The 15,826-nt window shown below is 39.2% G+C and overlaps 1 protein-coding gene across 4 annotated transcripts in view; it reads left to right on the top strand.

Moving 5' to 3' along the window:
• TAMM41 (TAM41 mitochondrial translocator assembly and maintenance homolog) overlaps positions 1-15,826 on the top strand; it is a 52,671-nt gene that overhangs the window by 10,942 nt on the left and 25,903 nt on the right. For 3 of the 4 annotated variants that reach the window (XM_028518938.2, XM_036030793.1, XM_036030794.1), the window contains one exon: positions 5,278-5,428. In XM_028518938.2, coding sequence (XP_028374739.1) covers positions 5,278-5,428 — 151 coding nt within the window. Of the gene's footprint in view, positions 1-156; positions 306-5,277; positions 5,429-15,826 lie in introns of all 4 variants that reach the window. The other variant, XM_036030795.1, reaches the window with a different exon arrangement.

Below are 15,826 nucleotides of genomic sequence, written 5' to 3' on the forward strand. Positions count from 1 at the left end.
TTTTGAAAGTCCCTTCAAGTGCTGCCCCTTCCTCTCTCCAGTAAAGATTTTCTCCTTGGCAGTAGTGCTAATGCTATCTGTGCGGTTCAGATGGGGCCATTTCCAGTAGGATACAAACAGCTATTCACACATCTGAGGGCTTTCTTTTTTTCCCAGGCCTCTCTGGCAGTGTCCCAGGAGTTCACTGGCTTTTCACTCTGAACAACAAATAACAGTGCTGCTGAGAAAAGTTTCTAGTTCACCTTACACTGGAGAACCAGATCAGCACAGTAGCAGACTCTTCTGAATTGACATTTTTCCTTTGAGTAAGGATGCTTTTATTTACACTCTCTTACCCTTAAATAGCAAACAGCCTGCTTTTTTTTATAAACTAAGTAGAACAATTTTCTTAGAGAATAAGTGGTATCATGTTAACTAGGAAACTTTCCTCAAACTTACTCTTTTCTTTGTAACTTTGATTTGTTAGCATCTCAAAATAGCTTCTGTTTTCATGGAGTTTCTGTAAAAGCTACCAAAAAAAAAAAGAGGAGGAGAATTACTGAACAGGACCTGGTGAATGAGAAGGAAGAGTAAGAATGGAAGTAAGGCTTTATAGACTTTTGGAAAGAGCTCTGAACGAATCAGGGACCTGGATCTTCATTTGTTCTGTCAATATTTTTCATGGAGAAATCTTTTAATCCTCTGGGCCTTACTTTCCCCATGAGTAAGATGAGGAGGTTACCTTCCTACATCTGTGCTTCTATATGGAATACAAAGTTTGGAAAAGTTATTCAAGAAATAAATATGGGAGTTATTATTAGGATCTTAACATTTATTTTAATCATCTTTAAAGAAAGGAAGTTAACCAGAGCAGATCCCTAACTAATGCATGAGAATAATCCAAATTATTTAGAGGTGGATTTGCCAAGTGTAAGGGTGTTACTCTGATTTTGCCATCAACTCATTATGCAACCTCGGGCAAGTCTTGCCGCTGGGCTGCTTCTTGGTTTTACTTTCTGCAGATGATTGCAATAATGCTAAATTCCCCCAAGTGCAGAAAGGCTTAATTAAGGGTTGTTAAGTCCTTGTAATTACAAGGGAGGAGGTGGTAGTATTAAATAAAGCGACTTACCTAACATATGAGAAGTTTTTATGTTATAAATATTCCCTTAGTAAAAAAAGTAGAGACAAAAGGTAAAAAGATAGAAGTAGGTTCTTAAGCCTGATTTATAAAATAGTTATGTTTTATGATACTGCTTTTTACAATTAATTTTTAAAAAAGAAACTATACTTTGAGATATACATCAGTCTCTTATTGTCTAATAAAATTTTAATTTGGAGTTTGTACACTTGATCTTAGCCAAAAGGCCGAGAAGCGATAATTTTTTGGAGTTTCTTATATGTATGTGCCTTTTATGTACTATTGTAATTTTATCAGAAATTATCTCTATTCAGACCTGGCAGACTTTTGAACAAGATGAAGGCATAGGTAAATATGCTTAGCTTCCTTGCACAACCAAAAGAACAACAACAAATTTAAAAACCAAAAATAACCAGAACTCCCAGAAAATCCAACTGTATGGAAGTCTGACAAACAAGGAGTTAAAGAAAAAACATTCATTCAGACTGGTAGGAGGGACAGAGAGGATGCCCAGCAAGGCAGTGGCTAGCAGACAGGGCAGTCCCACATTCATGTGCAGATAAACCAGGAGGGACAACTGTGGAGTGAGACAGACTGCACAACCCAGGGTTTCAGATCCAGGAAATAAAGCCTCCAAACCTCTGGCTGTAAAAACCTGTAGGGGTTGTGGCAGTGGGAGAAACTGCCAGCCTCACAGAAGAGTTTATTGGAGAGAACCACAGGGTCCTAGAATATACACAAACCCAACCACCCGGGAATCAGCACCAGAAGGGCCCAATTTACTTGTGGGTACTGGGGGAAGTGACTGAAAGTGGGATGAGAGCTGAGCAAGCGGTATTGTTCCCTCTTGGGTTCCTCCTCACTCACGGACAGTGCCACAGTGCAGCAAAGAGAATTGCCCTGTCCTGGTGAATACCTAAGGCCCTGCCCCCTACAACGTAACAGGTGTGCTGAGACAAAAAAAATATGGCCCAAATGAAAAAACAAATCAAAACTCCAGAAAAAGAACTAAGCGATGAGGAGATAGACAACCTATCAGATACAAAGTCCAAAACACTGATAATCAGGATGCTCATAGAAGTGGTTGGGGTTGGTTGCAAAATGAGGGAACAAATAAAGGCTACCCAAAGTGAAATAAAGCAAACTATACAGGGAACCAATAGTGAAGGGAAGAAAACTGGCACTCGAATCAACAATCTGGAACAAAAGGAAGAAATAAACATCCAACTGGAACAGAATGAAGAAACAAAAATTCCAAAAAATGAAGAGAGGCTGAGGAACCTCTGGGACAACTATAAATGTTCCAATATCTGAATCATGGGGTGCCAGAAGGAAAAGAACAAGAGCAATAAGTCAAAAACTTATTTAAACAAATAATGAAGGAAAACTTCCCCAATCTGGTGAAGGAAATAGACTTCCAGGAAGTCCAGGAAGCCCAGAGAGTCCCAAAGAAATTGGACCCAAAGAGGAACACCAAAGTGCATCATCAAGTTACCCAAGATTAAAGATAAAGAGAGAACCTTAAAAGCAGCAGAAGGAAAGGAGACAATTACCCACCAAGGAGTTCCTATAAGACTGTCATCTGATTTCTCAAAAGAGACCTTGAAGGCAAGAAGGGGCTGGAAAGAAGTATTCCAAGTCATGAAAGGCAAGGACCTACATCCCAGATTACTCTATCCAGCAAAGCTATCATTTAGAATGGAAGGGCAGATAAAGTGCTTCCCAGATAAGGTAAAGTTAAAGGAGTTCATCACTACCAAACCCTTATTATGTGAAATGTTAAAGGGACTTATCTAAGAAAAAGAAGATCAAAAATTATGAACTGTAAAATGACAACAAACTCAGAACTATCAACAACTGAACCTAAAACAAAAACTAAGCAAACAACTAGAACAGGAACAGAATCACAGAAATGGAGATCACATGGAGGGTTTTCAGTGGTGGGGGAGGAAGGAAAAGAGTGTGAGTGAGAAGGTACAGGGAATAAGGAGCATAATTGGTAGGCATAAAGTAGATAGGGAGAGGTTAAAAATGATGTAGGAAACAGAGAAATCAAAGAATTATATGTATGACCCATGGACATGAACTAAGGGTGGGGGGCAAAGCTGGAGCGTTGGGGTAGAGGGGGGGTAATTACAAAAACTATTAGCATAATCAATAAAATATACTTTAAAAAACTATGAACAGTAAAATGACAACACACTCACAGCTATGAACAACTGAACCTCTAAACACACACACACACACACACACACACACACACACCCAAACTAAGCAAATAACAGGGACAGGAACACAGAAATGGAGATTGCATGGAGGGTTATCAGTGGGGAGGGGGAGAATGGGGAGGAAGGTACAGGGAATAAGAAGCACAAATAGTAGGTACAAAATAGACAGGGGGAGGTTAAGAATAGTACAGGAAATGGAGAAGCCAAATAAATGTACACCCATGGACATGAACTAACAGCAGGGAGTTGCAGGGTTGAAGGTGATAAAGGGGAGAAAAAAATGAGACAACTGTAATAGCATAATCAATGAAATATAGTTAAAAAATTACCTCTATTTGACAAATAAAAGGCAATTTAAGCCCTGTTTTCTAGAATAGGAGGAAAATTTGATGGTGGCGCTAGATGGTTTAGAGATGGTGGATACATTTGAGATTTCTGGAGTTTTTTTAAGATTTTATTTATTTATTTTTAGAGAGAGAAGGGAGGGAGAAAGAGAGACAGAGAGAAACATCAATGTGTGGCTGCTGGGGGCCGTGGCCTGCAACCCAGGCATGTGCCCTAACTGGGAATCGAACCTGCGATGCTTTGGTTCTCAGCCTGCGCTCAATCCACTGAGCTACGCTAGCCAAGGCAATTTCTGGAGTTCTTATCAGGGACTTACAGAAAATCAGTAGAAGGAGCATGATGGTTTTAAAAAATTATGGCAAGAGTGTAAATTGGCACAACTATTCCAAAGAGCAATTGGGTAGTTCTAAGTATATACCTTAGAGCCGTGGTTCTCATAACATGGCCCCTGGACCAGCAGCACAGACATTACCTCAGAACTTGTTAGAAATGTACATTTTCAGGTCGTATCCAGACCTTCTGAATCAGAAAAGCTGGAGAATGGCCTCAAAATACGTGTTTTGACAAGCTCTTTAGGGGATTCTGGTGCTTACTAAAAGTGAGAACCTCTGTCCTAGAGAAATCCTTTCAGTATGCACCAAGAAACACAAACGGAATCTTACTTCAGCTAAGGGTTCATGTGTAATATCTCATTTAATCTTCCCAGCAACCTTTAAGTTTGATTCTGTTATTAACCTCATTTTACTGATAGCGCATTATGCCCATAATCACAGAACTAGTAAGAGGTAGAGCTGGGACTTGAACACATTCTCTTAACTACAGTGCAGTCTTTAAAACCTAGAATCTCTGAACAGACTACCGTAATTTATCTTTTCTTGAACTTGGGAAAAGTCAAGGACAACAGCCTCTGCTGTATATTCAGGAGGAGTATTTATTTTATTGATCAAGGCATTCACTAGTATATTAGGCACTTTATTATCTCACTCAATCTTTGTAACAATTCTTTGATGCATGTCTGTTATCCCTATTTTATACATGACAAGTTTAATAATTTGCCCAAACTCACACAGCTAGTAAATACCTGGACTTGAGCCCATACCTATACCCCGAACCCATGCCCTTTCTACTGTAGCTAATTTTCTTTCCTTTTTCCTTAGTCAAGTTCAAAATAGAGTGTGAACTACTCGTGTTATATATGGGTAATAGAATAGTTGAGTTCTAAATAATTAAAATTTTGCCTTTGTCCATCATAAAATTAAGTGAACAATGAGATTATAAAATAAAAATTAAATTTCCAAAAGGACATTTATTCCATTTCTACCGACTTCTTTTTAAAACCTCATTTCAGAGATTTATTTATTTATTTTTATTTTTTTCCTGTGTCATGATCTCTCTGATTTGGCATACAACAGGAGGTTCTGGGATTGCTTATTAGAATAATTATTATTTTGTGTCAACTGGCCTAGTATTCCAAGATCTTCAGGGCTAAGTTTGGGACAGTTTCATTGCACGTTCCGTTATAAACCCCTTAGGCTGAGCGATACTCTTCTGGGATTTTTCTTCTGAATATTCTCCTTCTTTCAGGTGAAAATCATAGCAATGAATGAGAATGTCATTCTCAGATCAGCCCTCGATAAAAATCTGAGAAGTGCTGTGACTGCTGCTTTCCTCATGCTCCCCGAAAGCTTTTCTGAAGAAGACCTCTTTATAGAGATTGCCAGACTCTCCTATTCAGGTTAGTACGTTTGGTTCCCAAATTTTCTGCAAGAAGATTTGTTGTTTGAAGACTGTACAAACATCCCACTCCTCACTCTACAGAGGAGCTGTAGCAACCTTAGTTCCCAAACCCATCACTTCCTGTGTAGGTTACTGCAAAACTCCAGTGATTTGCCTCCTTGCCTCCAAAGTCTCTTCCTTTCCACATCCAAACATGAATTACCCTAGGGTAATCCTTTTGCTGTTGTTGTTAATTTTTATTTTGAAACAATTTCAGACTTACAGAAAAATTTCAGTAATACAGAAGACCCATGTATCCTCTGCCCAGATTTACTAATTTTAACATTTCACCACATTTCTCTGTACCAGTGTTTTTCAAACCTTAGTGTGGAATCCCCAGGAGGGCTTGTTAAAAGAGACTACTGGGCCCACTCCTGGTAGCTGCTTTTTAGAGGTCTGGGATGGGGCCCAAGATTGTATATTTCTAGCAAGTTCCTGGGTAATGCTAAGATTTCTTCAGGGATCCCACTTTGAGAACCACTGCTCTCTCTGTATATGCAAGTACACTGTATTATGTATTTTTTATGAATTATTTAAAAGTAGGCCACATACCATGTTCCCTTTAGGTCAAATACTTCCACTATGTGTTTCCAAAGAACAAAGACATTCTCTTACATAACCACGGTACAATTTTCAAATTCAGGAAATTTAACACCAATTCAGTACTTTTATCAAAGTGATGATCCATATTCCAAGTGTTGTTAGTTGTCCCAATAATGTCTGGTGTTTTTTCCCCTCCAGTACATAATCCAGTCAAGGATCATATATTGTATTGAGATGGATCATATATTATATTGAGATGTCTTGTCTCTTTTATCTTTTAATCTGGAATACTTCCTGAGCCATTCTTTGTCTTATATGACATTCACACGTTTGAAGTCTACCAGTGATGTTTATGCCATGATAAGCAGTTTTTCCTCACTTTTAAACTTTTAAACAATTTAGAGAGACATTTGAGGTATTTGCTTCTTTTTTTAAAAGGACTTTATTTATTTTTTGAGAGAGGGGAAAGGAGGGAGAAAGATTGGGAGAGAAACATCAGTATGTGGTTGCCTCTCTCATGCTCCCAACCAGGTACCTGGCCTGCAACCCAGGCATTTGCCCTGACTGGGAATCGAACTGACAACCCTTGGGTTTGCAGGCCAGCATTCAATCCACTGAGCCACACCAGCCAGGGCTCAATATCCTGCTTCTCATCAAACTGTTCCTCCTAGGTCAAGCATCCATCCATGATTCTTGTTCAAACCCATCTTTTTACTATAATGGTTACAAAGTGGTAACTTTCCAACTCTACCTCTTTCTCCACATTAAGAGAAAGCTTCCCCTTCTTCCTTATTTATTTATTTATCTAAATATTGGCTTCCTTTCCCTTTCACTTAACCAGCTGTGTTTCTCAGAGATGTCAGGGGCTCCTTCAGAGGCCAAGGGGAAAGCCCAGAGGATAGAGCCCTGGTCCCTTGCCCCAGCTGTAACCAGAGGAGTACCACACTTATCTCTCTATTGTATTGAAGAGCTATATAAAATTTCATTTACAAAACAGTAGTCTTCTGCTTTAAAAATAGTTTGAAAACAACTATCTTAAGTAAATATCCTCTTTTCCAACTTTTAATTCAAAAAATTATGCTCAAAATGTTGCAAAAGCAGTTTGGTAATTTTTTGAATCCTTGTACAGATAAGATTTCATGGAAATGCAATGCTGAAAGAGACCTTAAAAGTCTTATTCTTCTATGTTTTTCCCAAAATGTGTCCAGCATGACCACAGCTATAACTGCAACACTGTGGAGAAAGGAAGTCTTTGGTTGCTTTCTGTTGCGCGGAGCAGCTCCTCTGCTGTTCAACAAAAGGTGGGGCAGGGGCAGAGAGTGGTGTGGCTGTGTACCCGGATGAATGGGTTTACAAGCAGCATGTAGGGAATGGGGTCACTTTGTTAGGGAATTCCCCCAGCTTGCTCCTGTGAGGAAGATGGACCAGAAGCCTTTCACTGACTTTGTGGAAGAAAATGCAGAACCGTTCTCTACTTTGCCTACACCACAACCACTTTTCAGTGTTTTCCCATGTCGTCAACATCAGCATGGGGTTAGGCAGCTTCTAGGAGTTTTCTGTAAATTCTGAACATTGACTAGAGAAGTTTATCAATGACATAACTGCTTTTCCCTGTTAGCAGACTTCAAGTTAGCATTCAAGTTGCTATCAGTCTTTAGCTGATTTTTCCTTTCCCTCCTGGAAGGATCATGTTTTTATTCTGGTTTCTCCTGTGCTAGGAGATATATCTAAATTGTTCAGTGACTATTTTCTGACTCATAACAGTATCTTTTATAACATTTTTTAATGTCTGCCGTATAGCAGCTCTGTACCAGACATAGAGAAGTAGGTAGGTGGGCATGTAGATAGTTAATTTATTCCACATTGAATCCTCACACAATAGCCCTATTTGTTTAACAAATATTTATCTTTCCATGTGCCACACATTTTATGCTAGGCCCTCAGTATACTCTAGTGAGCATGACATGAGTGAAATATTTCATGGAGTTTATGTTCTTTTAAGAGAGAAAGAGACAATAAAGAATCAATAAGGTAATTTCAGATAGTGGTTAAAAGCTATGAAGAGAAGAAAATGAATCAGGTTGAGGGTGGGGCCGTCTTCACAACAGACAGTCAGTGGTGACAAAGGCAGCCCTGGACTGTTGGGAGAAAGGCACTCAGAGGAGGGGAATCAAGAATCCAGTTTCAGATCTTGGTGTGTCTGACTCCAGCTGTCTCAGTTTCCAGGCCCTCCCATTTCTATGTAGTTTCGTCTTATTTTCTTGCCATTATATTATTTATTGCTTAACCCAGATTTGGATCTGAGAGTTTGGCCAAGTATTCCACAATACTCATTTCAGTGAGGTAGGCCTTTTACTACAAAACTTAGGACACGCTACTTGGCAAATCCTCTCCAGAGGGAACTGCTTACAACTCTCTGCAGGCATTAGCTTATGAATGAGACACTTTCCAAAAAGTCTTCAACATAATACATATGATGGTTGTTACTAAGCCAGGACACAGTATAATTCATGATTACCTTCTCTATAATACGCTGGAATTGGGCTAGAACAGCGAGGATCGGGAAGGTTCCTGGCCCTGCAGGTGTCTTTCATAGGTATGAAATCTGCCCAAGGCGATGTGTTGAAAGGCAAGTTCCTCCTCCTGCCTTTCCTAGGTTTCTGAGAACCCAGTATCCTTGAATGGATCCAATTCTGTCCCTTTGGCAAACCACCCAAACCTCCCAAGCCCTCAGAATATTCCAAACTTTAAAATACCTACCAATCCTGTTTTATTTACAACTTTGACATTTATTTTTCACCTGCTTCCAGTTGAGAGATAATATGTTGTCCCTAACTTGTGAAGTTCCACATTTCTCCCTGGAAGGGATAGGGGGAGGCGGGCCAGAAAAAAACAGTGTTTCTCCATGTTATTGGCCAAGTTCCTGCCAGTAATTACTGGCAGAGGCAAGATCTATCAGTCTTACTAGTGGTAATAATAGCCCCTACGTTTAACATAGTGTTTAAGGATCACTTTGACTGCCCGGGGTCAGTATTTATGGCATTTTTGTTGTACATGATGGTGAGAAAGGAGTAGGTGGAAGATGGCAGAGGAGAAAGCTTTCTACTCCTTCAGTTATTCTTAGAACTCAGCATTTAAGTGAATAGCCAACTTTAAAGGAAAACCAAATAAACTTTAAAGTTCACCTTGAACTTTCTTATGTAAGTACAAACTATTAAAAGGACTAAATTTAGGTAATGATCCTGGTTTCACATTTATCAAGCAAATCAGCATTTCATACCTTATAAAGAACTTCAGATACAATTTTTGCTTTAAAGAACTTCACATTAATCAACATATGCAGCCATAGTGAGTCAGTGGTCGGCTTACAAAATAACACATGTAAGAAAGGAAAGGGAGTGTGTGAAGGAACATGGCTTGTTTAGGAAAGAAGGAGTAGACTGATGTGACTTGAAGTCCAAGGCTTAGGACAGGAGTAAGTAGCATTTATTATTTTGTGCCAGGAATGATTCTCAATACTTTTGATCTAGTAACTAGTTTAATCTTCACAACAACCCTTTGGTTTGGGAGCTGTATTATTGACAGATTTTATAGAAAACTGAGGCCCAGATCTGTCCAAGGTCAGTTGTCTGGTAAGTTAGTAGGTATTGGAGCTGAAACTTAGGCCATACTCCTAACCATTTACTTTCATTGCTTCTCTGATACTTTGGAGAAGAGGTTTAGACCCATGTCAGGTTGGGCAGGGCATCGAATAAAAGTGAAAAAAAAATAGAATTTGACAAGCTGTACACAACTAGGAGCTATAGAAGTTTTCAGGCATTGCAAGATAGCCCGAGATTTGTTGCTGTGAAAAGACCATTTTGCCACCACTGTGCAGGAGAGAAACTAAAAACAGGGAAAAGTTTAATTTATTCGGCAAATAATTACAAGAGTCTCCTATGTCAAACACTCTTCTAAACTCTGGAGATGAAGGAAGTCAATAAGGCAGTCATTGCCCTTGCCCTCATGGGTCTTTCATTCCAGTTGAAAAGTCAGGCAGCAAACAGTGGCAGCACTAGAACAGGGGCAGAAGGTGGACATGGCCTCCAGGAAGGCCTCTCTAGGAAGTGACACTTGAACTGAGCTCTAACACATGAGGACCCGTGAGGAGAGCCCAGATAACAGCTGTCCTGGCAGAGAGGAACCTGCTGGGAGTATAGTTAGGACAGTGTCCGTGTTTGGTTGCCCTTGTGTCCTCAGTCTCTGAAACACTGTGCGGCACATAGTAGGTACTCTGTACGTATTTGCTGGGTGGATGGACAGGAAGACCAGTGATTGTGAATGATGATGAGGACTTGAACCAGACCAGTGTCTCAGTGCAGTGAGCAACCTCACATGAAAACAATCAACATTAAACCCTTAACTACTTAAATTAAACATCCTGTTTGGACCCTTGCTTTTTAAAAACTTAATATTAATTCATGGAAGGCAGCCTTAGTGAAATGTTTAAAACCAGGGGCTCTGGAGTCAGATGCCTGGCTTTAAATTTTAGCTGTACCCTTAATTAACTTTTTTGGGTGAGTTTCTTTTTTCCTTATGACTCAGTTTCTTTCTCTCTGAAAAAGGTTCTTATATAAATCAAATTAAATTATATAAAGTGCTTAGCACAGGTCTGGCATACGGTAAATGCTCAATAAATGTTAGCCATTATTTTAGATACATGTTTGCTTTTATTAATACAGCTGCTTGATATAATAGACAACAGAAAGGTAAATACTACATTCAGACCTGAGTGAGAATACTAGCTTTGTAGAGGTGCTTGAACCTTTCGGAGTCCATTTTCTTATTTGTAAACTGGAAATAACTATCTCATAAAAAGATTTTCGATGAGATAATATATATAAAAGCCCCCAGCGTCATACCTCACTGATAGTTGGTGCTCAGAAAATGATTGCTATTATTATTTATTACTATTATCATGTATAATTGCTGGCCACATAGGTTTTCCCAGGTTGAGACACAATGTTTTTCTCATTCAGTAGTTGACACTCAGATTGGCTCCATTTGTCATTGTTTTATTAGTGACACTGTTATGAATCACTTTGGACAAATTACTTTGGTAGGGGAAGGGGTATAGGGTGCACTGATGTCCTCAGATATGTGTAACTATAAGAATTACAGAACTTGCTCTGCCTGGTGTGGCTCAGTGGATTGAGTGCCGGCCTGCAAACCAAAAGGATTGCCTGTTGGATTCCAGTGAGGGCACATGCCTGGTCGTGGGCTAGGTCCTCAGGAAGGGGTGTGCTAGAGGCAACCAATGGATGTTTCTCTCACACATCGATGTTTCTTTCTCCCTGTTTCTCCCTCCCTTCCCCTCTCTCTAAAAATATATAGAGATAAATAAAATCTTTAAAAAAAAGAATTACAAAACTTGTTACATGTTGATAAATAATGTTTGTCAAAATTAGCAGAATACTGACATCAGGTGGATTTATTTGACCCTTTGCAGTCCTTAGGAGTGAAAACACCTTCCAGCACTCTTGTGTAAGAGAGAGAATGGGTTTCTTTCAGTGCCACATCATCTGAACACAGGCTCAGTTACTTCTAGGAATAAGACAAAGCAGTGGGGAAGTTTAGTTGCCAGTTGAGTGATTCTTGGAGAAAAAAATTAGAAATGGGTGCCAACACTCTAAACATCCCATTTCTGGGACCTGGGATGTGTGAATAAACATCCCATTTCTGGGTCCTGGTAAAAGTCAATAAATTTTTTCTGGAGTGAGAGCTATTAGGATTTGTTCCATAATAGTCACACTATCTGAAACTTGCAAGCAGTGTCATTTGATGACTTGCATATTAGGGATTAGGCATTTCAGAAATTTAGAAGCATATTTCTCAATGCTTGGCAAGCTCGAGCTTTTGCCGAAGCCTCATTTGGGACTCTGCACTTGTTACTTGCTAATCTCTGAGAATGCAACTCTCCTGAAGGAATATTAATAGTCAGTAGTGTCTAACATGTATGGATTATTTACTTCTTGTCAGATATTATTATTTTTCAACTTATTTTATTTTTCAATTACAGATAACACTTAATATTACTTAATATGAGTTTCAAGTGTACAGCATAGTGTGAGACAACAGTTACATAATTTATGAAGTGATCCTCCCAATAATTCTAGTGCCCACCTGTCAGGTATTGTTCTAAGTGTTTTACATGTATTAACTCATTTAATCCTTGAACGTATGAACTGTTGCCTCCATTTCGCATTTGAGGACACTGAAGCCCAGAGAAGTTAAGTAGCTTATCCTGGGTCACGTAGCTTGTAAGGGCCAAGCTAGGATCTGAACACAGGCAGTCTGGCTCTGGAACCCTCACTCCTAACCTTTCACTGTTGTACAAAGGGTTCGTCATGGTGAGTGTTGTTCCTGGTTCACACCCAGGACACTCTTTTCCCAGGGGCCCTCGTCATCCACGCCCAGTCATCATTTTCTGCTTGTATTTTTTTCATGGCACTTTTCACCACCTGAAATACTATTTATTTGCTTGCAGGTTTGCTTGTCTTTGGTCTATGTTCCACTATATATATGGAGAGGGCAGACATTTTTCTCTGGTTTTGCTCACTCTATTCCAGTGCTTACTACTAGGTGCTCAGTAAATAATGAACGAATGGGTTGATGAATAGTTGTGATATTGGTTCCCTCCTGAACCAGCATCATGAACCTGATTTCTCCCCATTCTTTCCCACATGCATCCATTTTGTGTTCTGTAAAGTGTGTAAAAAAAAAAGTAATTCAAATTTATATCATTAAGTGCATCAGCTATTCTTTTTTAAAAATATTTTTTAAATTTATTTTTAGAGAGAGGGGAAGCGAAGGAGAAAGAGAGGAAGAGAAACATCAGTGTGTGGCCACCTCTCATGCACCCCCACTGGGGACCCAGCCCACAACCCAGCCATGTGCCCCAACCAAGAATTGAACCAGTAACTATTTGGTTCACAGCCTGCACTCAATCCACTGAGCCATACAAGCCAGGGCACATAGGCTGTTCTTATCTCATTCTCTTTCACAAGTGAACTAGTCTTCTGCAGCCATGGAGATATTTTTGAGGATGCATTTTGAATTGTGTGTTAGACTGCTTCCTAGAAATACTGCCTCAGTCACTTTTGAATAAATAAATATTATTTCACCCACATGCAAAAGAATGAGGTTGAATCCCTAACTTGTACCATATAAAAACTAGCTCAAAATGAATTATAGATTTAAGAGCTAAAATTATAAAACTCTTAAATGAGTGACTTTGGGTTAGATAGTAGTTTCTTAGACATCCACTAAAAATATAACCTACAAAAGAAAATATAGATACATGGGACTATATAAAAATTAAAATTTTGTTCTGCAAATAATACCATCAAGAAAATGAAAAGACAACCAACAAAATGTGATAAAAGACTTACAAGTCACGTATCTGATCATAAGGGACTAGTATTCAGAATGTATAAAGAATTCTTATAATGCAATAAAAAGACAACCCAGTATGAAAATAGGCAAAGGATTTAATAGACATTTTTAAAAAGAGTATACAAATGGTAAATAAGCACATGAAAAAATGCTTAGCATCATTAGTCATTAGCAAAATGTCAATCAAAACCACAGAGACACCACTTCACACCCACTACAATGGCAATAATAAAAAAGACAGACAAGAATAAGTATTGGTGAGGATGCAAAGAAATTGAAACCTTCGTACATTGCTGGTACAATTATAAAATAATGCAGCTGCTTTGGAAAAATGGTTTGTCTGCTCCTCAAAATATTAAACAAGAGTTACCATGTGACCCAGAATTCTGCTCCTAGTTATCTACCCAATAGAAATGAGAACATACATCCACACAAAAACTTGTACACAAATGTTCATAGCAGCATTATTCATAATGAATAGCCCAAAAGTGGAAACAACCCAAATATCCAACTGAGGAATGGATAAATAAAATGTGATACGTCTATCCAATGGAATACTTTTTAGCCATAAATAGGAATAAGTACCAATGACTGGTACAACATGATGAACTTTGAAAACTTATGTTAAGTCATGAAAGACCATATGTTGTACAATTTCATTTATTTAAAATGTCCAGAATACCATATGATCTCACCTTTAACTGGAACATAATCAACAAAAGAAAAAAGCAAACCAAATATAACCAGAGACATTGAAATTAAGAACAATCTAACAATAACCAGAGGGGAGGGGGGAGGGGATAATGGGGGGCAGGGTTTTCAGGAACTACTTGTAGGAGATCGTTCTGCGTGGCATGGGCCCAGCTCCCACTCGGAGATACACGCGACCTATGCCCATGGATAGGTTCTCCCGTGGGGAATCAGGCCTGCAATGTGCCTAGGCCACTTTGAGTTTTGCTCTTGCTAAAAAACTCTCTCACCCTGAATTGAGAACATTTACTGCAAAGTAACTTCCTAAAATCCATGCTAAATCTTCCAAGGATGAGTGTAACCAGTTCAACCACTTTTGCCTTTTCATTTGCAAATACCCCTCTTCTGTGATGTGATTAGCAGCATTGGCTCCTTTGTTTTCTGTAAAAGGTAACCACCTAAAGTGAACCTGTGTATAGTAAATGAGGACCATCAGGTAATGTGCTGAGAAACCCCATAAAGGCTGGTCACAGCAAGGGCCAAGGCTTTTGCTCCCCTTGAGAGAAAAGCCATACTGTCCCTTTTCCTCCACCGGACTCAGTAGTCCATGTGAAAGTCTCACAAGTCATCCATAATGACTCGGACACTGTGGGCTGGTGTCTGCATCAACTACTATAAAGGACACATGGACAATACCAAGGGGGAGGGTGGGAGCAAGGGAGGGAGGTGGGTTTGGCTGGGGTGGTTGGAGTGGTGGGGGGGGGAATGCAGACAACTATAATTGAACAACAATAAAATAATTAAATTTTAAAAAATTAAAAATAAAGTGCACAGAATCAGCAAATCTGTAAAGACAGAAAACAGGCTTTCTTTGCCTAGGGCTGGTGGTGAGAGGGTAGAGGGAGATGGGGCGTAGCTACTAATGGACATGGAATTTCTTTCAGGGAGGCCCAAACTTTCTAAAATAAGATGGCTACACAATTCTGTTTATACTAAAAAATGTTTAATTATATACTTCACATGGGTGAATTATGTGGTATATAAATTATATCTCAAAAAAAGCTGTTAAAAATGAATATTGTTTTGCCCTATTAACCTCCAGTGTGGGCTCCTTTTCTTAAACACTACCACCTAAGAAATACCCCACTGCTGGGACCTGCACTAAAGATTTGTTTTTATAGCACTTGCTGCCCTGGGTAGGTTGTATATCTTTATATCTCCAATGTCTAGCAAAGCTCATTGTACTTACTGGCCACCCAAATATTTATTGAACTGAAATGACAGCCGTATTGCAGTTAGTTTAAGAGGGGGAAAAGTTAGCCAGTCATTATTTTCAACAACTTGGCTTCCTCTACCCCCATCCTTTGCCCATTGTGTAAGTGTGTGTTTATGTATGTGTGTATATTATAACAATATCTGCATTACTATTTACAAAGCATTCTCAAATACATTAGCTCATTTAAATCTAAAAGCAACCTTGTCAGGTTAGTATGATTGTTACAGCCATTTTACAGACAAGGAAACTAACTCAAAAGTTAATCTCCACTCACCCTGGGACATTTCCAGACTTGAAAGCTAGGCCCCTTCCACTGCACTGCACAGCCTCTCACATGCCTACATTCATAAGGTCCCTGCCCACTGATGGCATGCCAGAAGCACAGAGCAGTCAAGCCAGCTGCACGTGGTTTAC

The sequence above is a fragment of the Phyllostomus discolor genome, chromosome 7, assembly GCF_004126475.2.
Source record: "Phyllostomus discolor isolate MPI-MPIP mPhyDis1 chromosome 7, mPhyDis1.pri.v3, whole genome shotgun sequence".
In the NCBI taxonomy this organism is placed as follows: domain Eukaryota; kingdom Metazoa; phylum Chordata; class Mammalia; order Chiroptera; family Phyllostomidae; genus Phyllostomus; species Phyllostomus discolor.